This window comes from Typopeltis vanoorti, chromosome 19 (assembly GCF_054136105.1).
Source record: "Typopeltis vanoorti isolate ZY-2024b chromosome 19, IOZ_Tvanoo_1.0, whole genome shotgun sequence".
NCBI lineage: Eukaryota > Metazoa > Arthropoda > Arachnida > Uropygi > Thelyphonidae > Typopeltis > Typopeltis vanoorti.
Window position 1 is genome coordinate 90,363,289 of NC_143567.1, and position 22,386 is coordinate 90,385,674.

At 35.4% G+C, this 22,386-nt stretch overlaps 1 protein-coding gene and 1 long non-coding RNA gene across 2 annotated transcripts in view; both read right to left on the reverse strand.

The window, feature by feature from the left end:
* Positions 1 to 20,144, reverse strand: part of LOC150096329 (uncharacterized) — a 32,674-nt gene extending 12,530 nt beyond the window's left edge. The window contains exons 1-2 of the long non-coding RNA XR_016549940.1: positions 20,079 to 20,144; positions 7,762 to 7,932 (exon numbers count right to left, since the gene is read on the reverse strand). This is a non-coding gene — a long non-coding RNA (uncharacterized LOC150096329). The remainder of the gene's footprint in view (positions 1 to 7,761; positions 7,933 to 20,078) is intronic.
* A 101-nt stretch (positions 20,145 to 20,245) lies between these two features.
* Positions 20,246 to 22,386, reverse strand: part of LOC150096330 (netrin receptor UNC5C-like) — a 164,343-nt gene continuing 162,202 nt past the window's right edge. The window contains exon 9 of the mRNA XM_090409032.1: positions 20,246 to 20,257. Within this exon, the coding sequence (XP_090265158.1) occupies positions 20,246 to 20,257 (12 nt within the window). The remainder of the gene's footprint in view (positions 20,258 to 22,386) is intronic.

Below are 22,386 nucleotides of genomic sequence, written 5' to 3' on the forward strand. Positions count from 1 at the left end.
AAGGTGATTTCTGGTCTCTGGAATAGTGAGTATCCAGAAAGGTTAAGAGAATGCAATTTGCAGAGTGTAGCAGATAAGAGGAGAAGGGGGTGGGGATAGGCAGACATATAAGTTGGTAAGGGGCTTTTATCAGATTAATATTGAAGAGGTTTTTCATAGAATGGTGGGAGAACAAGAGGTCATCCCTGGAAGCTGTATAAGGAGGATGTGAGAAGCAGATTTTTTGCATTGATAGTGGTGAATGATTAGAATGCATTGTATGTGGTGACTGCAGAGAATGCAAATGTATTTAAGGCATAGTATGATGGGCTGTGTGTGACAGAAGGACTTCCTATGATGATTCTTTAATTCCATGAAGATCTGAAGATAATAATAATAACCAATATCTTCAATGAAAAATAGCTTCTCAGAATCTACATCACTCATTGTTTTTGAACATGAATATGTTCCAGAACAATTATGAACTAAGCACCTATAAAAAATACAAATTTCTAAGCTATACTTCAATACCTGTTATGAAAGATGATTAAGGTGTTGCACTTCTTTTCAAAACTACTTTATACACTCCTGATGACATTAATATGAAGGTTTACACATGAAATTAATAATTTCAAGTTTTAATTAAAATTACTTTACTCAGAATGGTAGTTGTTTCCGAAATGTTACAGTGAATGATGCACATAACTTAATCACACTGACAGGTGGTAGTGTGCATTTCAACAAATATTTAAAATTTTAGAATATGTAACCTGCTGCATATTCTAAAATTTTGGCAATGCTGCACATGGTTTAATAAATGACTCAGAGTTCCAGTGGCCCAGGATTTATTAATCTTTGGCAGAGGGGGGGGGGGAGTTGAATGGATAAAAATATTTTTAATACAATGAACTTGCATTAAAAATATTTTTATCTGTTATACTAAAATCCGTTAAATTTCATTCATTCAATAAAATTCATTAGGCGATTATAAAAATTTATTTAAAGAATAAAATCCAGTTTTCTTTTCTTTTCACAAAGCTCTTGAATTATTTCAGTCATGGTTACATTAATCTCTCTCTGTGTATGTATATATATATAGCAAAGCCAGTTTTTAAAAGGTGTAAGTTAGAAAATGATCTTTCACTGACGCATGTTGTTACTGGAAGCATTGCAAATATTTTTAATAAGTTATAGATGTTAGGATATATCATTTTGTCACACTTTGAAACTGCATCAACAGCATTTGTGCATGGAGCTATTGCAAACGGTTTTTCAAATTTCTTACACAACAACTTGAATTCGGCATTCAAAATTGCTGGATTTGTATAAGGCAAATCACCAGCATAAAATTCACACAACTGACGAAAATCTTCCATTGCACTTGCTGTTGGAGCATCTTTTTCATTTGGTAGAAGAGAAAAAAATATATTTCAAAATGTTGCAGTGCTGAGTGAAACGATCATAAAGTTGAGTCAATATTTGGTCAACAAATGTAATGAAATAGTTCTCCTGAAATACTCTTCTACAGAATCGGCTGGCACATTGGACTTAATGTTTTTTTTGATGAAGTCCTCGGCTTTTTAATGTCAATATTAAAATTACTGGCTTTTATACATGCTTCATCATAAATATCTTTAAATGAAGACTCTGGTGTTTCACGAACGTATTTAATTGAGCCACAACATCATCAACAAAATTTGGGGTAATTAAGAGGTCACTGTCAGATTTTTGCATTATTTTAGACAATGGTAAGGTGCACGCAAATATTTTTTGCAAGCTAAATAAAGATATTATAAATCTTAAAAGATATTAATATTATAATGTTATAAACAACAAGGACGTCCTGTCTTTTAGGGGTATTGAAGAAATTGTGTACCTTTTCAATTATGCCAATGCAATTTCTTACTTGTCACAGATATAGCATTTCCAAGTGCCAAATTCAAACTATGTGATGCACAATGAACATATAAAGCTTGTCGATATTATTATTACATAACACCTCCACGTAGTCCAAAGACATATCGAGGAATAGCACCTACTCTACAACTCTCCGTCTTTACCAACCACAACTACGATCATCACCATCATCTACCAATGCTGTCTACCGTCGACCACTGCCACTGGTATTTTCACAGACAATCACAAACATCCATGTCCACGGCAGATTCGAACTCGCAGCCTTTTGGCTAGCGAGCCAAAATTAAAACAAAGCTTTAATTTTTATTAAACAAATAAATAAAATGATATAATTACGTTACTATTTACTTTTAATGAGATGGATGAGCTTCTCAACCTTGCAGAGTTGCTGGATATCTGGCTCAATATTGGTCGACTTCAGTCGAAGATCGGCACACACACACTAAGACGAATTCTGTATTTTGTTTTTAATTGAAGGAGCGATAAAAATCGTTTCTCGCAAAGATAGGTTGTAGAAAACTGCATGATGATTTTCGACTTCTTCGAATAATTTGGGAGATTCACTTCTCACTGAAGGCGAGATCCAGAATCGAGCCAAACCATGATCATGGAATTGCATTTTAAGCCCACTGTCACTTGAAAGCTCAATTAGCTGTTCTTTTTTTGATAACAAAAGGTCGTTCTCGTGACTGCAAGCCTAAAATGGATCGTGAAATCACAGAAATTTCTTATAAAAAGTTATTTGGAAAATGTTTCCAAATTCTGTTTAAGAGATTCGAGGTGGACACAAACCCTTTCCCAGTGGTTAAATTCTAAACTAATAAGTTTCGGGGCCCTATACAAAATAACCAATTCTATTTACCTTTTGAATACTCCCCAGGGAAGCTTCAAACCACCCCATCCCTTTCATCAATCGTTTGTAATTAGGCTACTTTTGATATTGACTTTATATACACATTCAAAACTGTAAACAATTGTTGAATAATAACACAATAATGTAGGCATAATTACCGTAAAGGTAGAAAAGTCACAAAACACAAAAATGTTCCTACAAACTGAACAGTTGCATTTACCTTTGAATGCGATCCACTGGTCGAGTGTCCAGCAAGTCAGCAAATCTTTCCTTTCGTTCAGCGTATTAATATTATTGCATTGCAACTGATGGGAATTCTGTGTTTCTGTGGATTCGTTACAGACCTCTTTCTCTTCAGAAACTACACACAAACTGACATTACAAACTCGTTTTGTATTATCACTGTCATCTGAGATCTTTTTCCATTTAAAGAAGGTACCAACGTACTTATCCATAATTGAAATACCATACTTACTTGCATATAACTCTCACCTCTCATTTTACTTTTTGAAAAAGAAATTAAAAAGTTTCGCATATATTTTACAAATGAAAAAAAGCTGAAACAAGTTCAGAGTAGGGTGATAGTAACTTGCTCCCACAGTAAACAACACACCCTCCCCCAATAGCCACTATATTGCAGAGGTAAGAAAAACAAGTACTTTTATTATGTCAGTGAATAAGGTATAAGCAGTCTGTGTAATATATTTCTCAACAAATAGTGCAATTAGAGACAACTGGGATAAAAACGTCGCTAATTAATAAATCACATGTCCCCCTCATACAGAAACTATGCTGTATATATAGAATGAAGCAAAACCATATGTTGCACCGGCAAACACAGTATCTAACTGAAAACTATTGTTATTAACGAGATTGTGTGAGTTCGCTTGGCAGCAATAAAATTCAACTGAAAGTGTTAAAATCCATAAATGTGTTAAAACTAAGATATATATATATATATAGTGAATGCCGTTATGGCAGTTTCACATATTATTGGAATTCGGTTGAAGAGAGTTAGCATTTCAATTCAATTGTCAGCTTGCTTTTCACATGATTTCCGAAAAATATATAAATACTGGAGTTAACTCACAACACATTTTGTCTAAATATTACTTAACACTTCTAAAGATATATCAGCCTTGATTGAAGGAGGAAACCTTCAACAATAAAAATCAATAAACAACAAGCAATTGGTTGAAATGTAGATAACACGTTCACTTCAAATCTGACAAAACAGCAAAGGAAGGTGGAAGCAATAAAACCATATTGTTTTTCACTTCACCCCTCTTTTATTACTTGTCATTCTGCTGCTACAAATTAAAATAGTGGCAGAATGTTAATAGAATGAACATTCTGCCGCTATTTTTTTTTTAAGTATTCATTTTATTTTAATCATTTTTACTTACTTATTCAATTTTAATTTGTTTTGTTTGGATAATTAAAATATATAGATTTATTTGGTTAATTTAAGCCTGTGGACCACTTGTCCCATCGTCGCAGACCACCTGTGGTCTGCAGACCATAGGTTGAGAAACACTGCAGGGTTCTCTCACCTTATGTGACCCCTAATTCATAAGCATTTCTGAAATAGAAGACATGACACAACATAAATAAAAAATGAATTTTAATTAGGAAAAGTATTTTGGAAAATTTTCTAGCGTTTTTTAACTTTTTTTGGGGGGGGGGCTTGACCCCTTCCCTGGGTGCACCAATGCTCAGTTCACTATATCATTTTTTAAATAATCTTATTTTATCACAGCCCTATATAAGAACAAAATAAGCAGTCATTTATTCAAATACTGATATTTTGTTGCAATCAAAATAATGAAATAGTGGCAACAACAGGAATCATAATCAAAAATGTCAGAACTTAAATGCTAACATGTATCCTCTAGAGGGCAGAATGTGGTCATCAAATAACAGTTCAGCAGTTGGACTACTACAAAAACTATTTCCACTGGACACTGTAATGTTATTTGAGCATTGCATCAGCAACATATTCTTTCCATTTCAAGGCAAATTCTTCATGCAGAAAAAAGCCTAGCAGCAATCTCATTATCTCATCTTTTAGTCAACTTATTTATGGAACTGTTTGAAAAACAGGCCTGGGGGTGGGAATTACAAATTATGACTTCAACTTTGGCTACACTATCTGGGTGATGTATTCATTATAATACTTGGTAAAACAACTACAAGATTTTATTGCACATCTTAACAACATTCATTCCCCCATGAAGTTCAGTGTCGAATTAGAAGACATATCTCTGCCATTTTTGGATGCCCTCATGGAAGTATTTAAAAAAAAAAAAGGCAGGATCTGTCTAAACAAAATATTAGCTATTCAGGCTAGAGAAAGCCAGCTTACACGGGAAGATACCTCCATGCAAAGTCCCACGACAATCTCACAGTCTGTAGTGAGACTTTGCATTTCAAAAAAAAAAAAAAAAAAAAAAATGCTGTTATAAAAATCCTATAAGACTGGGCACATAGCATTTCTATTAGACCAGAGAAAAGAAGCCAATAAAATTTGAATACCTCAGGCTTATCCTTCCAAAACAAAATATTCTGGAGGTTGTTGAAGAAACTTAGGAATGGAGGAAAGAGTGCTGTAAAAGGAGTTAGAGATGATAAAGGTGACATGAAAACAGGAGAAAAAGATATCCTTGAAGTATGGAGTAATTACTTTGAAAAACTGCTAAATGAAACAAGCAGTGATGACAGCACAGTGATAAAAAACACTGACCAGGCACGCAGTCAGGAATACATATCCATACTTGAAGTAGAAAAAGCCATCAAAGGCTTGAAATGTGGAAAGGCAGCAGGAGTAGATGATATTCGACCAGAAATGCTGAAGTATGGTGGTATAAGAGTCTTACAGTGGCTGCACTGCATAGTTCAGAAAGCCTGGACAGAGGGACGAATTCCCGATGATTGGAGTAGAGCTCTCATAGTACCCATATATAAAAAGGGAAATAAAACTGAATGTGAGAATTACAGAGGTATTTCCCTACTGAGTGTTCCTGGCAAGATCTATGCAAGTATACTTGAGAAACGGTTGAGAAGAATTGTGGAAGAAAAGCTTGGTGAAGAACAAGCTGGATTCAGGCCAAACAGAGGCTGTCAAGATCAGATCTTCACTTTACGACAAATAGTCGAGAAAGCATGGGAATATAACAAAGATCTGTATTTAAGCTTTGTCGATTTGGAAAAGGCATATGATAAGGTGCTGCTAAGAGAGAAGCTATTCAATACGCTGCAGTTATATGGTGTCAATGGGGCATTATATCAAGCAATACTTAGTGTTTATTTGAGTTGTAAGTCAGCAGTTAGAATTGAAGGAAGTACAGGAAGATGGTTTAATGTTAAATCTGGTGTGAGACAAGGATGTACATTATCCCCTCTGTTATTCATTATCTATATGGATCACATTATGAAGGAAAGTGGTATTAAACCTGATATCAAAATTGGAGATGTTAATGTCAGCTCTTTGCTTTATGCGGATGATGTTATACTTCTAAATAAATCCGCTACAAGTCTGCAAGATTCTCTGACTAAACTGAATAGCTGTTGTAATAGATATGGTATGAAGGTCAGCAATAAAAAGACAAAGACAATGCAAATAGGCAGAATCATTGAAAATGTCAACTGTGTTGTGAATGGAGAACCTGTGGAACAAGTAAAACATTTCAGCTACTTAGGCACGATTTTTACTGAAGATGGTAAATTAAATATAGAAATAGACAACAGAATCAGCAAAGCTGGTATGGTGGGAAGTCAATTGAATAAATTCATATGGAATAAGAGAGAAATTAATCGGAACACTAAATTAGCTGTATACAAGACAGTGTTCAAACCAGTTTTAACTTATGGATCTGAGAGCTGGGTCAGAAGTAAAACACTTGACCAAAGACTAGAGACTGCAGATATGAGAGTCCTGAGAAAGATTAGAGGCGTAAAGAGATGGCATCAATGGCAATATCATATTAAAAATGAGGATATTAGGAAAGAACTTGACATTGTCAGCATCCAGGAATGCATTAGCAGAGCTAATCTCAGGTGGTATGGTCACTTAAATAGAATGGGAGAGGAAAGATTAGCAAAACAAGTGTTCTCTGCCAGGTTGGCAGGAAAACGACCCAGAGGAAGACCAAGATATAGGTCGGGTTGATACGGTACAAAGTGCCTTAGACGATAGAAATATAAGATCTGAACATTCTAAATATAAGAACATTCTAAAGAAGTCCCTAAAGAAAATGATGGACAGAAAAAAAATATAGACAAGATCTCAAAGATACCATGTTGAAAAGGCTTTCTTCCCAGTAAACAGGATTTCTCATCTTCATTTTCCAAAACCTTCCCATTCACCAGTCAAAAAACCAGGAATATACAAAATTAGTTGTTCTGTGGGACAGATAGGCTGCCCAAAGAGATATACAAGACAGAAAACATAAATCAGCACATACAATAGACACAAATCATCAAGTATTATGGCAGTGGACAGAAATGGCCTATAATGATTACAAATTTTTCGTCCGAGTATTTAAAGAGACATTAGAAACATTAACTCTTCTCTTCTAATTAAAAGCACTGCAACCTAGACACTGTTGGTTCTAATAATGTCATGGTTTTGAGCAATGTGATAGCTTAAACTTTTTACATAGGTAATACCTAACTGTAGCAGGTTTGTGTGCTGTACCACTGTTTAGTTATGGTTTCTGTTTCAATGGGCAGTCTAGCTGTTTAAATTATTAAGAGAACAATTAAGCATAATTGAAACTGACTTCAAATAGCAAAAATATTCATACATAACTTAGCCAATTTTTTTTTTATTTAGAAGCACAATCTATGGTTCATTCTTGGTATTAACATTATAACTGAGTTAGAATTATAGGTGTGCATGATTTTTCTTTCAAAGAAATATCATATAAATATGTGTTCAAGATAATTCTGATTATACTGTATTTGTACAAGAAAGTCTTAAATGTTAATATGGAAATTTTCTTACAGCTTACTTGTTTAAAGTCGTTATTAATTCGTAATAACTGCCTATAAGCTTGAACACCTCTCTGATAGACAAGAATATTGCAATGGATGGATTGAAGAGATCTGTCCACATGTTCCAGAGTAAAGGAACAGTGTAGATTGTTCTGCCGCCCACTCCAGACATGTTGGAATGGTATTTCCTGTTTAAAAACAAAAAAGTAGCAACTAAAGTAAGACAAACATTTACTGAAAAATATAACTGCATAGTCATTATTTATACTCAAAATTAACTGTTAAAAACTGACACATCTCAGAGAGAGAGAAAGTTGACAAACATTAATGGTTAAAATATTTATTGTTAGTAGTATAAATAAAACAATATTTGAATTAAACAAATGGACAATATCGTGTAATTAAACAGCACTGCTGTACCATGAAGACCTTGTGCGAAATAATGTGCAAATGCATCAGGTGTCGACGCAGCTCATTGTAAGTCCTGAATGCATGTTTTATCTGTTCCAGTCAATCATTAAATTAATTAGGGCTTGTCATGCAGATGAGAAGTTGTGAAAGTTTTTCATTACTGAAAAATTTCCTTCTGCATTAATACTATGACCTGTCCCCCCCACCCCTTTGGTAACTTGTTTCTATCATATCCACTCTTTTCTGCATCTCAACCAATTTTTGTAACCCACAACCAATAATAGCTTATCACCAATCCACCCCATTCATTTCAAGACTACATTTTACACAGCATACTTCGGGATTTTGTGGTATGGGTTTGCGGCATGTACACAACCTGGCAGTTAGAAATGTGGCAGGTGATGGATCAAAGAGTACATGTCTGCAGAAAATGTAGAAAACGGGAAGAACTTTGTGATTTAGAAATTAGTATAATGAACCTCAGCAGTGTTATGTCAGAAACAGATGAATACCAACCGAAAGAAAAATAGCAGAATGGGAATGGTAAATAAAAGTAGGGAGTGTAGAAGATTTGAAACAATGTGGAGTTTTCAAAGGTGGTGTTAACTGTGTGAACAGAAAATCGGTGCAAACATTTACGGCGTAAGACATTTTGCATTAATTTTTGTAAATAATCAATGGATGATAAAGGGTATTATAAAATCATTAAAAACGTAAATCTTTATTAAGTGAATGTCAGCGATACATAACATAATGGAATCATTTTAAAATTGTGCAAATTAAAAGAGATGCTGCATAAATAATTAACTTTTTCTGCAGATCGTCAATTCAACAAATCCAGTAACTTTGCTCATTGGAAAAAATGCTAATGCTATGAAGCATTTAATTTTTGTGTTGAATTCAGCATCTGTTTGATAGTGTAACTTCAAACCAATAGCAACAATTTTGCAATAAAGATTTTGTGCCATATGAAATAAACAAGTTAGAAAAAGTGTTGATAGTTGCTTTCTGGAAGTCAACCGTTAATGTTTCGGAATCTAATGATGAATGTAAGCCCTTTAAGGCACTGAATAATCTGCTGTAAGTTAATTCTGATTTGCCAGGAAGCAAAGCAAAAAGCCGCCATGGAATCCTTAGGGGTCTCGTGTCAGTCCTAAGCCTGGATATAGGAGGAGGGTCAGTTAAATGAGTGTTGATGCTCTGACCATAAAGAAAAAACGTGATTTTTATTTGATGCTTATACGAACAACAGCTACAACATGCTGGCTCGGACATTGTCTGGATCAACCAGGTCCTCGATACCAATCAGGCGATTGGCGTTGGATCGAAAAGTGGGATAACCAAAGGAAACAGAAACTGAAACTAACAGAACTATTACCAGTAGGAACATGGAATGTATGGACACATTGGATGGCAGGAAAACTCAAATTACTTTGTGAGGAAATGAAGAAATATCAGTATGATATATTAGAACTGGTGGAATTGCGATGGACATCAGCAGGAAAGATACACGTAAATAGATGCGACGTCATATAATCATGGAATGATACCAAGCATGACATGAAGCAGGAGTTGGTTTCCTTCTTAACAAAAAAGCTAGAAAGGCACTCTTAGGCTACAAACCAGTCAATGAACAAATCATAGCAGCAAGATTTCAAGCAAAACCATTTAATATATCAATAGTCCAGATATATGCACCCACATCTGACAGCACAGATGAGGATACTGACTTATTCTACAAAGATCTGACAGAGACAATAGAAACAATACCAAAGCAAGATGTACTAATTATTGAAGGAGATTAGAATGTCAAAGTCGGAATATATAATGATGGTTGGGAAAGTGTCATGGGAAAATATGGTTTCGTAGAAAGAAATGATCGAGGTGAAAAAATGTTAGAATTTGATGTGGACCACAAGATGATGATCTGTAACAAAGATTCCAGCAAAAGAAGTGTAGAAAATGGACATGGCAAACAAATGATAGGAAAATCATGAACATGATTGATATGATTATGATTAAAAGAAGATGGATAACATTAGTACAGCAGTGTCGAACTTTTCAAGGAGCGGATATAAACTCGGATCATAGTTTAGTGATTGCAAACATCAAGTTGAAATTAAAAAGAAAATATAAATTCCATCATCAAAAATGAAGAGAGCAAGAATAAGCGAAGCACAAATAGGAAGAAGGTACAGAACAGTGTTAGAGGAGAAACGTAGAAGTGTGGACAAACAAAAAAATTTAATCTAAGAGTGAAAGGAGTAATGAAGGCGATAGATGATACAGTTGAAGAAACAGTACCAGAAGAAGAGAAATCAAGAAGAAATGGATTAGACAAGAAACACTGAAGTTAGTACAGGAGAAAAGAATGTTGAAGACAAGAAGGGATACATCAGAACAAATAGAGGAGCAATATAGAAGATAGTGTAATGGGGTGAAAAAAGCACTCAGCCAGATAAGATGAAATGGTTAGAAGCCCAATGCAATAATATGGAACAGTACTATGGAGAGCATAAAACTAGAGAGGTGTATATAATGATTAGAACCATTAAAGAAGGTGGCAACCAAAACAGAACACAGTTAAAGACGAAAAAGGCAAAATATAAACTAGATTTAGATAGCGTTGGGAAACTGACTGAAGCATCGAAGCAGATATCACCACCAGGTAATGAGTATGATATGGAATCGCTCGATTGGTATCGCAGACCTTGTTGTTCCGGGCGAGGTCTGACCGGCATGTTGTAGCTGTTGATTGTATAGACATCAGATAACAATCGCATTTTTTCTTTACGGTCAGAGTATCGACACTCATCTGACCGACTCTCCTCTTATATCTAGGCTTGGGACTGACATGAGACCCCTAAGGATTCCATGGCGGCTTTTTGCTTTGCTTCCTGCAAAGCAAAAAGCCGCCATGCACTGAAAACAGCAGATTATTCAGTGCCTTAAAGGGCTTACATTCATCATTAGATTCTGAAACATTAATGGGTGACTTTCAGAAAGCAACTATCAACACTTTTTCTAACATATTTACATCAACAACTATAACAGGTTGTTTATTTCATATGGCACAATCTTTATTGCAAAATTGTTGCCATTGGTTTGGAGTTATGCTATCAAACAGATTCTGAATTCAACACAAAAATTAAATGCTTCACAGCATTAGCATTTTTTCCAATGAGCGAAGTTACTGATGGATTTGTTGAATTGGCAATCCACAGCAAAAAGTTAATTATTTACGCGGCATCTCTTTTAATTTGCACAATTTTAAAATGATTCCATTATGTTATGTATCGCTGACATTCACCTTAATAAAGATTTGCTTTTTTAATGATTTTATAATACCCTTTATCATCCATTGATTATTTACAAAAATTAATGCAAAATGTCTTATGGCGTAAATGTTTACGCCGAAAATGTTTGCGGTGAATTTTCCTATGCTGAAAATGTTTACAGCAAATTTTCCTAGAACCGTTAACTGAGAGGATAAATATCAAGCAAGAGTACACAGCTCACAGAGAGGAGGGAGGGAGGGAGGGAGAGAGAGAGAGAGAGAGAGAGAGATGTGCTGAAATAAGAAGTGGAACGTATCAGGAACAAGTTGAGAACGTGAAAGAAGAGATTAGGCAACTGGAAACAATGGATGCAAAGCGAATCAGAGTAGGAGTAAGAGGGAGTTATGGGAATGAAGGAAGGGAAGAGCTAAAGAGAACCAGGATAACAGAAGGAATGAGAGAAAGGCAAGAGTGCTGACACCAGGGATGGAGAGACGACAGGTAAGTTAGAAGAAAAAAGAAAGAAAGTGTTAGAGGAGAGAGAGTTAGGGATGGGTGAACAAGGAAGAAACAGAGTGGTAAAGGTGTAATGTATGGAGACTTGATGATCTGTGGTGTACAGATAGAATGCAAGAGGAATGTTTGCCTTTAGGAATGATAGATAGAATGACTATGGCAAATTAAGCGAAGTGAAAGGATGGATGAAATTATTGTGATGATGGGTACGAATGACTTGAGAAGTGATATGAATCAAGTGGCAACAGATCTGAGGCTCATGTTTGAGGTTGTACAGAAGAAGAAGACAGAGAGGGAAAATAACGAGTGCATTGAGCAGGTATGATAATGCAGAGCTGCAGAGAAGAGCATCAATAATGAATAGTATAATAGCCAGAACGTATCAAAAGAGAGGCTTAGATTATGTGTATGCTTGAAGGGCATTTGAGGACAGAAAGAAACTGTATGCGAAAGATGCATTTGAATAAGGAAAGACATGGGCATGTGGAGAAAATGTTGTTCTCTGAAGAAGTCAGTGTGTCAATGCAAGGAAACTAGAATTATCAGGATGGATGGTAGTGGGGTGGTCTCTTGTGGGAATAGGCACTAGGGAGAAGGGTGAATACATCAGATAATGCTGAATTTATTGGAGTCTGAAGGGGATAATGATAGGTAGAGAAACAGTGACAATGCCTTGATTCTTTATAATTAATGCCAGGAGTATCCAGAATAAAGGAGATAAATTGCTGGCAATGAGCATCAGCCTGTTCAAAGATTATTAGGATCTCTGAGACATAGTTTACGGAAGATAATATGCTGACAGGAATAGAAGTAGCAGGGTATAGCATTTTTCAACAGCATAGGAAGGGAAAACGCAGTGGTGGAGTATTGCTCATGATAAGTAATGACTTATCTCCTCTCAGTGGCAATTTGGAGGGCAATGGCACTCATGGTTTTGAAAGCATATGGCATGAGATATAGGTGGCAAGGACAGGATATTTAATGGAGTGTTAGTATAAGCTAGGAAGCATAGAGGGTGAAGAAAAGGATATGTTTAGGAAGTTGAGCTTGGCAAGTACAAAAAGAATGATTATTATGGGACATTTTAACTACAGCAATATAAACTGGGAAGGGGAAACTACATGTGATGGTAAGTGAATAGTATTTCTGGAATGCTTGAGGGACAAATGTCTTAGGCAACATGTAGAAGAAGGAACATGAGGTTCAAAAGTTTTAGATTTAGTCATAGCATCAGAACTACGACTAAATCTAAAACTTAAAATCAGTCATAGCATCGCTCTCTCTGCAACTGACATGGTATCTCTACTATCTCAGTTGGAGAGAGTGACCATGTGGTTTTGACTTGGAAAATGAATAGGCATGCAGGAGTGTCAAAGAGATAGGAATGTATGTAGAATTACAAGGCAAGTGATTATAATAGTCTTAGATATAATCTTGGAGCAGTTCCACAGATGGAGGAAATGGAAGAACAAGATAATCAACAGGGCTTGGGAACTTGAAGGAACATTTATTAGCAGCAATAGCAAGTTGTATACTGTGAGTGAAGAGAACACAATTTGGTGTAAAGTGGATGATGGGAACTGCAGATAAAGAAAAGATTATGGAAGAGATATCAGGAGAGGGATGGAGAGCAGATGCATGAAAATTATGACTCAGACCAGAAGAGTGACTAGTATGCTAAGGATGGCAGAACTGGAATATGAGAAGAGATTGGCCCTGAGATCCAAAGAATCCTAAGGAATTCCTTTGTTATGCAGCTAATAGGAGGAGAAATGATTGTGGAAGAATGACATTGTGGATAAAAATGGGAATAGAGTGACTGATTCAAAGGACATAGTGGAGTTGTTCAATAAACACTTTAATGGGGTATCATATCCTGGAGAAGTAGGTTTTAATACTAGAGGAATAAGGCAGATTTGAGATTTAGAAGTGAAGAAGAGGACAGTGTATTTCAAATACTGAGTATACTCTGGATGTCAATAAAGCAGTGGAGACTAGATGGAATTTTGCCATGGGTTTTGAGAGAATATGCTAAAAATCTGACAGCTCAATAGACTGGCTTTTCAATAAAAGTCTCTGGCCATGGGAAAAGTACCGAAGGAGTAGAAGGAGGGTAAGATAGTGCTATTGCATAAGTGTCATAGCAGACTGGAAGTGTCAAATTGTAGACCTTTGTATTTCACCAGTAGTTGTTAAGATCTTGGCAAAATTAGTGGGGGATCATATACAATGTTGAACAGATGAGGTATCTGTGAGAGTCAGCATGGATTTGTTAAGGGGCACTCTTGCTTTAGTAATATGATTGCCTTTTATAATAAAATGATGAGTGGCTGATGAGGAAAGGCATATTCTGCCATTTTTTTTTTTTTATTTTACAAAGGCATTTGACAGATACCACATGATAAGCTGATATTTAAGTTGCAGCACATGAGTTTAGATAAGGTTAGTGAACTGGATTCAGGATTGGCTCTATGATAGATATCAGAGAGTTGTGTATGAGAAAGTAGTGTCAAGGAAGTAGGTTATAAGTGGGTTCTCACAGGGTCAGTACTGGCACCTGTATTATTTAACCTTTATATCAATGACATTGTCGATGGAATGCAGGGGGGATATTCAAGTTGTTTGCAGATGATGTGAAGCTGGAAGGATTATTAGTAATAGTGCAGATGTGGTAGCCCTGCAAGAGGATTTGAATAAACTGGAGAGATGGACAAATGAATGGGGGTATCAGTTTATTGCAGCAAAATATAAAGTGTTGAAGTTTGGGATACATTGATTGGAGGCTGCATACTCTGTTGGAGGAACTGTACTGGTGGAAGTGGGAGAGGTAAGGGATCTGTGGGTGATGATTGATAGAAATCTGAAATTCAGGGAACATATTGGAAAAGTGGTGAAAGTAACCCAGAGGAATACTGCAAAACTGAGAAGGACACTGACCTGCAGTGATAAGAGTTGTCATTCCATTGTATAAAACCTTGATAACACCACAGATGGAACTATTGTGATGTATGACCTACAGGATTTGAAGGGAATAAATTAATGATAGAAAGAGTGCAGAGGAAGATAACAAAGATGATATCAGGACTGTACAATATTAGTTATGAAGATAGACTGTTGGAATGGACTGAGGAGTTAGCAGATAAAAGGAGAGGTGATACGATTGAGAGTTTTAAACTATTAAGATGTAATTACAGGATTGACACTTGGGAGTCCTTTCATTTGGTGGAACAGGAGCAATGACAGGGGGGGGTCATCCCTGGAAGTTACAAAAGGAAGTTGTGAGCAAGAGGGTAAGGAGTGGTTTAATGGAGAGTGGTTGAACCATGGAATGGATTGCCTGATAGAGTGGTGAGAGGGTGAATTTGTTTTCTAGGGTGGGTCTTCCGATGAGTCTTGTGACTCCATAGAGGCATAAATTATAATAATAACAATTTAATGGAAATAACCACAAAAGGTTGCACTCAACCAAATTAAAAATAAAAAAAAGACAATGTATATGTCTAATAAAGTCTGGGTTCGATTCCTGTCAGTGGCCTAAGGAACATTTATCTGGGTCTCTTTTGACTAAAGGTGAGTTAGCTGGTCTCCTACGGAAGTAGGGTTTTTTCACCCAGAAACAGGTTTTTAGTTCCCCAGAACAAGCAAACTGGCCCTGTGAAAACATGCTTCTACAGACATAAGACCTCCAGGAATAAGGAGTAACCACCTATTCCGTAGGATTTCAGTTCCAAATGCCTACACTGTAAAATATGTAGGTCAATGGGTGAGTGTAAATTAGGATAGGATAGGAATTTAGAAAGACCCTCAAACAATTTCTGTTTGCGTATTATTTATACATTCTGACCTGTTTGGGAGTGGAAAGCTGCTGAGATGCTCAAATATTTTGTGCAATTTTATTCTTCATCTCATCTATATTTATTTCTGTAAGACTCAGATAAAGAATTATCACTTGGAAATCTATATCTGAATGTAGACAGGATTTTGATCTCGTACTCTTGTCACATGTACTTAGTTATACATTTCACCACATGCACACTTCCTTATTTTTTAAACTTTAATACACTTTTATTTTAACTAGTGATATGAAATATATTTGCATTAATTGCCAATATCCATTTTGGGGCCCACAAAATGTTTTTTTTACTAAGCTAAAATGCAACCTGCCTGAGTTCTTTTAATAACAGTGTGTGTTTGTTTATTTTATTTATTTTCAGTGAATAGATTAAAAACTACACTTGTGAGCCAAAACATTATGAACCATACAGCCTGTTTCTGGTCAACCAGACTGCATGATTGGTCAGAAATAGGCTGGTGATGGCAATATCCTCGTATGGAGATTGTTCTTACGTACATCACTGGGTCTTTTCATCCCCCATTGAAAACACTACTAATTCTTACCTGGGAATTATTTCAGACTAGGTATTGCCTTACATGATGGCACTATGGCCTAAGGAACCTGAACTCTATCAACAAGACAATACCCCATGTTACAAAGCTCATTGTGCAAGGTGGTTCAAACAGCATATCGAAGCATTGTGTGTTTCCCTGGCTGCCTAATTCTCCTGCTTTGAATCCCAAATGTTTGTGAGATCATGTGAAACACAGCTGCAACCAGTTGATGTGTCACCTGATCACGGGTCTCTTGAACATTATTCTGTCTAGTTGGTCCAGAATTCTCAGGACATCTTTCATGGTCTAGTGAAGTCAATATCGAAATGGGTGCAAGTGTTTATCTTGGCCAAAAAAGGACAACATCATACCAGGTAGGTGATCATAATGTTTTGGCATTAAATTCAACTGATATTAAACTTTCAATCTGTATTTTTTACTTACTTTTAATAGTTAAAAAAGCAAGTTTAATCATTGTTGGCATGAAAAGTTCAATTTGAAATTCTTGACAGGATTCAAAAAATTAATTTCAGATGTTTGCCGATTTAATGTCAAGTTGACTAGCTCAATACACCTAATGAAATGGCAATTAAATAGATAAAGCATTTACTAATATACAAGAGATATGTAAATAAGGCATTATATTGCAGTATAAAGCTTATACTTAGTTGTAAATCAGCAATTAGAATTAAAAGAGGTACTGGAAAAATGTTTGATGTAAAACAGGTATAAGACAGAAGTACATGCATTCTGTTTCCATTGCCATTCATCTATATGGATTACCCTACACTGGAAAGTGGCATTGACATTATATTAACAGTAGAGACATTCAACTTAACTTGACTTTATAATATCATGTTACAAAAAAGATGTTATACTCTTAAATTTATACAAACCTGAAAAGCTCTTTAACTGAATTATATATAGAATAAGCCAGGGGTCAGCAACCAGCGGCCCAAATGTGCATTTTTGGCGGCCCATAAAAGGTTGACCATACTTACATGGCACGTGGCCCATATGTTGAATTAGTTAAATAATACATTTTATAATAATGAATAATAAATTAAAAACAATTTTATACCTATACTTCATGATATCGCCGTGCAACTTGGCACGAGTCAACTGTGTGAGTCATCAGGAGTGGGGATAACATAGGCGACTTCATCTGACGACAACCGAGATTTTGGCGCACTTTTGCAGTCGCATTCCTTGGTCCGTATTTTAATATAATTTAATAATTCAATAACATGAACTATTATTTTCAGAGGATGTATATTTATTAGAAATAATTTTAAAACTGGGTTCAAGAAAACATAAAATTGCAGCTGAAGGAAGAAGGTTTAATGATGAATGGAATAGCAAGTACTTCTTTATTGAAAATGGGGGTAAGCCCCTTTGTCTTACTTGTCATAAAAGTGTTGCTGTTATGAAAGAATATAATATCAGACATCATTACGAGAATGAACATGAAAGCTAATACATGGATTCAAACCGTGAACTTGTAAAAAATAAAATTAATAAATTACAAACTTCTTTGACTGCTCAGCAAAACATATTTAAGAAGCGAAGTATTCATAATGAATCGATTGTTCGTACTAGTTATGTTGTAGGGGAACTTGTTGCGAAAGAAGGAAGGCCTTATACAGATTCAGAATTTATTAAATGATTTTTATTAACTGTAATTGAACAAATATGTCCAGAAAAGAAGACATTATTTCAAAATATTAGTTATCTGCCAGGACTTGTACAAGGCGAGTAGAAGAAATCGATACCAGTTTATTTGAGCAGCTTAAATTTAAAACAAAATCATGGATGAAAGTACTGAAGTAATAAACACTGCACAGTTAATGATATTTCTTCAGGGTATCGATAGTGAGTTTAATGTTCATGAAGAATTGGCCAGTTTGCATGGTTTAAAAGATACTACAACTCGCAATGACTTGTTTATAAAGGTAAAAGAAACCATTGATTCTTTAGAATTGGACTGGATAAAAATTATATAGTGTGACAACCAATGGTGGAAGAAATATTTGTGGCTCTAACACCAGTGCAGTAGATCGAATGTGTGCAGAATCACAGAATTTAGGTTATGATAATCCAATGGTGTTCCACTGCATCATTCATCAGGAAGCACTTTGTAGCAAAATTTTATCATCAATGAAAGACATTATGGACATTGCGATAGCAACTGTAAATTACATCTGACGCAACGGTCTGAAACACCGCCAATTTCAAGAATTCTTGATAGAAATAGAATTGGAGTATGAGGACGTTATCTACTGCTCAGCTGTTAGATGGTTAAGCAGAGGTGCTGTGCTAAAAAAGATTTTTTTAATTTATGTGAAGAAATAGATATTTTCATGATGGAACACGAAAATATACTGTCCCACAACTATCGAATAAAAAATGGATTATGTCTCTTGAATTTATGATAGATATTACAAACATACCTTAATGAACTTAATTTGAACCTGCAGGGCCAAGGTAAATTACTAGCAGAACTGTTTTCTGACATAAAAGCTTTTGAAGGTAAACTATGTCTGTTGAAGAAACATATGATGGAAGAAGATCTACATCAATATATTTGTTGCAAATTTGCATCTACAGTTGAATGGCAAACACAAAAGGAAATTTTTTTTGTTGGTACTATTGAAGATTTACAAACGGAATTTTCAACAAGATTTGTGGATTTTCATAAAAATAGCATTTAAATGCGATTATTTCTGAAACCTTTTAATGTCGACATTGATGACGTACCAATCCAACTACAGATGGAAGTTTTGGAATTACAACACAATGAAACATTAAAGAACACATTTTCGTTAGAAAATGTCCAAAAATTTTATTGATGCTTACCAAAAAAAGTTGAAGGATTACTCAGTTTCGCAAAGAAGATGATAGTTGCATTTGGAATCACATACATTTGCAAACAAGCATTTTCTGCCACGAGTTTTAGAAAAAATAAATTTTTCTTCTCGACTGACTGATGAATATTTGCATACTTTGATTTGAATTTGCACCTCGGGTTATAAAGTGGATCTAGATAATTTGGCTAAGAGAAAACAATCACAAAAGGCACATTAATCAGGGTGACACATATTGTGACCCCCATAAACTATCTTACTTTGTTTTTAGGTGATGATAATTTTTCATTGAGTTTCATTTTCATGCTTGTTTCATATCTTGTACTTGAAATATTTCTGTGTTTTTCAAGATTGATATCATAAAAATTGATAACTTAAGTATTTTTTTTTCACTCACTATTTTCTCTTAATTAAAATGCTTGCAGCCCGATTATTAAAAATAAAAGTTGAATGTGGCCTGAGAGTTTGAAAAGGCTGCCGACCCCTGGAATAAGCAATAAAAAGACAGAACAATGAAAATAGGCAGAGGAACATGGAAAACATCAACTGCGTTGTCAATGGAGAATCTACAGAACAAGTAAAATATTTAAGATTAGTTCACAATGAATTGTAAACAAGATTTTTTTTTATCTTTTCATCTTTCATTTCTTTCTATCTTTATAAATTTCCTAATTATGTTTTTTTACTAAGGCAAATTTAACATTTTAATAAGAGACTTTTGCCATAAACAATCAAACAGTTGATGTTTTCTGAGTTTATATATTCATAATTCATAAACCTTATAAAAATGTGAAACTGTTTTTCCTCATTAATTAAAGAGCACATCATAAAAACTGAGTCATGTTTAAAAAAATATCAAGCAACATAAGACATTACTTGGTAGTTAGCACCAGGTTTACATCTCCATCCAGGTCCAATATCTTCTAGACAGAGGCATAGGTGTGCTCCCCCATCCTGGAAAGGCATTGATTTTGGATGGTCTACTAATCTACCCCCAAGTTTCTGCTCCACTTGTACAACACCCTGTTGGTAAAATTTAATAATTAGAATGATAACTGAAACAGAATAAAACAAATTTACTTCATTGACTTTCCCACAGTTAAGAATTTTTCTTAACCATGTTTTATTACAGTTCAGTTAAAAAAAAAGTCTGAAGCTCACTTTATTTTAAATGCTTGATCATGTCATCCAATGAACATCTTTGTTCATATTTCTTCAAAGACCAGTAAATTAAGCATAACAGAATTTGCACAAACTGATGTCAGTGGACTTTTTAGTTCTGTACTTAAGTCTAGGGAAAAAATCTACTCCTTACTCTTATACAACTTACAGGGCCATTCTCACAGAGGGAGATTCTGTTGAACCATCTGGAAAGCAACTGGTTCAACAGAAAGTGTATCAAAGCAGTCAAAGAATAAACTCAGCTTACTGCAGATGGCTTGCATCAAGAACCACAACTTCATACTCTTTATGTCAAAGCACAGAACAAATGCTAAACAGTCATCAGCAGATTTAAATATAATTTCATAAAGGCTGACAGCAGAAAGAAAACTTGCCTCCTGTCAGAATAGAAAGTATGCTTTCTGGTTCCCTGCTAAGGTCATTGGTTGCAGCTTCTGCTCACCTGCACTTCCACCTCTCTCTCTCATTGTGATGGCACCACTGTTACTTCACCCAAGAATAAAGCTAACTGCCTAAAATCACTCTTTTTCCTCAAATTCCTGAATAGATGATCAAAGGAAATCACTTCCTACCATACCAGAATCTAAGCAAGTCCTGTAGTTTTTCAACAAAAAAAACATGAGAAAATTACTGAACAACTTAGACACCAATGAGTCTTCTAGTCCTGATGTCATCTTTCCAATTGTCCTCAAACAATGTGTTCCAGAGTTAACATTATGATGGAAAATGATACTGTCCTGTATCGTCTCTATAATTTATTATACATAGCAGATGCTTATCCCAATGTGTGGAAGTAATTCGATATCCAGCCTATTCCAAAAAAAAAAAAAAAAAAAGGGAGAGAGAAGTCTACTGTCAAATTAACAACCAACTGCCATCACCTCAAACCTCTCCAAAATAATGGAGAAATTCGTCAATAGCCAACTTCTCCACTACCTAGAAACCAACCAATTAATCAGTGACCACCAATATGGATTCCACCATTCAAGATCCAAACTGACCTCTTACCTTACATCACCAACCACTGGATATGTGCTGTGAGAAGGTTCAGAAAAACTTTTGCTTGACATTTCCAGAGCTTTTGAGTGCATCAAGGCCTGCTAAACAAACTGCCATCCTCTGTGATTAGGTTGTCAGCTTCCTCTCTGGTGGTTCACTGAATGTCTCATGGTAGATAGCTCTCTCCCTCTCTCTCTCTCTTTTCGAGCTTTCACCACTAGTGCAGGAGTACCTCAGGGCTCTATTCTATCATCCATTCTCTTTCTCCTGTACATAAATGATCTACTTTCAATCACCACTAATCCTATTCACAGCTTTGCAGACAATAATACTTTCCATTAATTTGACAAACCTTGCAGTGTGCTGACATCCTGAGTATGAAGGTTATCTACAACCAGTGCCTTAAACATTGATCCCTGTATCATCCTTCAATGGGATGAGGGTAATTTGGTCACCTTCAATGCAGTCTTGCTTTTCTCTCACTAAAGAGATATCAGCTCATTTATCCTTACTCTCATTAATAACAAATCACCAGACAAGATCAGATATCTCTGCTTGGACTTACACTTATTTCCAGTCTTCTTGCCATAAACATATCATGTGAGTAGCTTCATCAGCATCCAAAAAATTAGGCATTCTCATCAATGGCATCTCTCCAATTGTCCTCAAACATTGTGCTTCAGAGTTAACAACTGTCCTGTATCATCTCTATAATTTATGGTCATCTCTATATTAAATGGTCATTGCTCCAAAGAACTGACAACCATCATTCCTCCATATATAGTAGTAGCTGCCCAGCACCCCCTTTACCAATCATTAACCTGGTTCTCTTCTTCCTCTTTTATTCCATCTACATCCATCCTCTGAGAATACTTCTTGCAAAATGAACAACCGCAACTTGCATCTTTTCAAAAAAAAAAAAAAAGAAAGAAAAAAGGGAGCAAACTTTTGTCCCAGTGCTCACCAGCACTCCATATGTGGTACTGATGTGTTATTGATCATA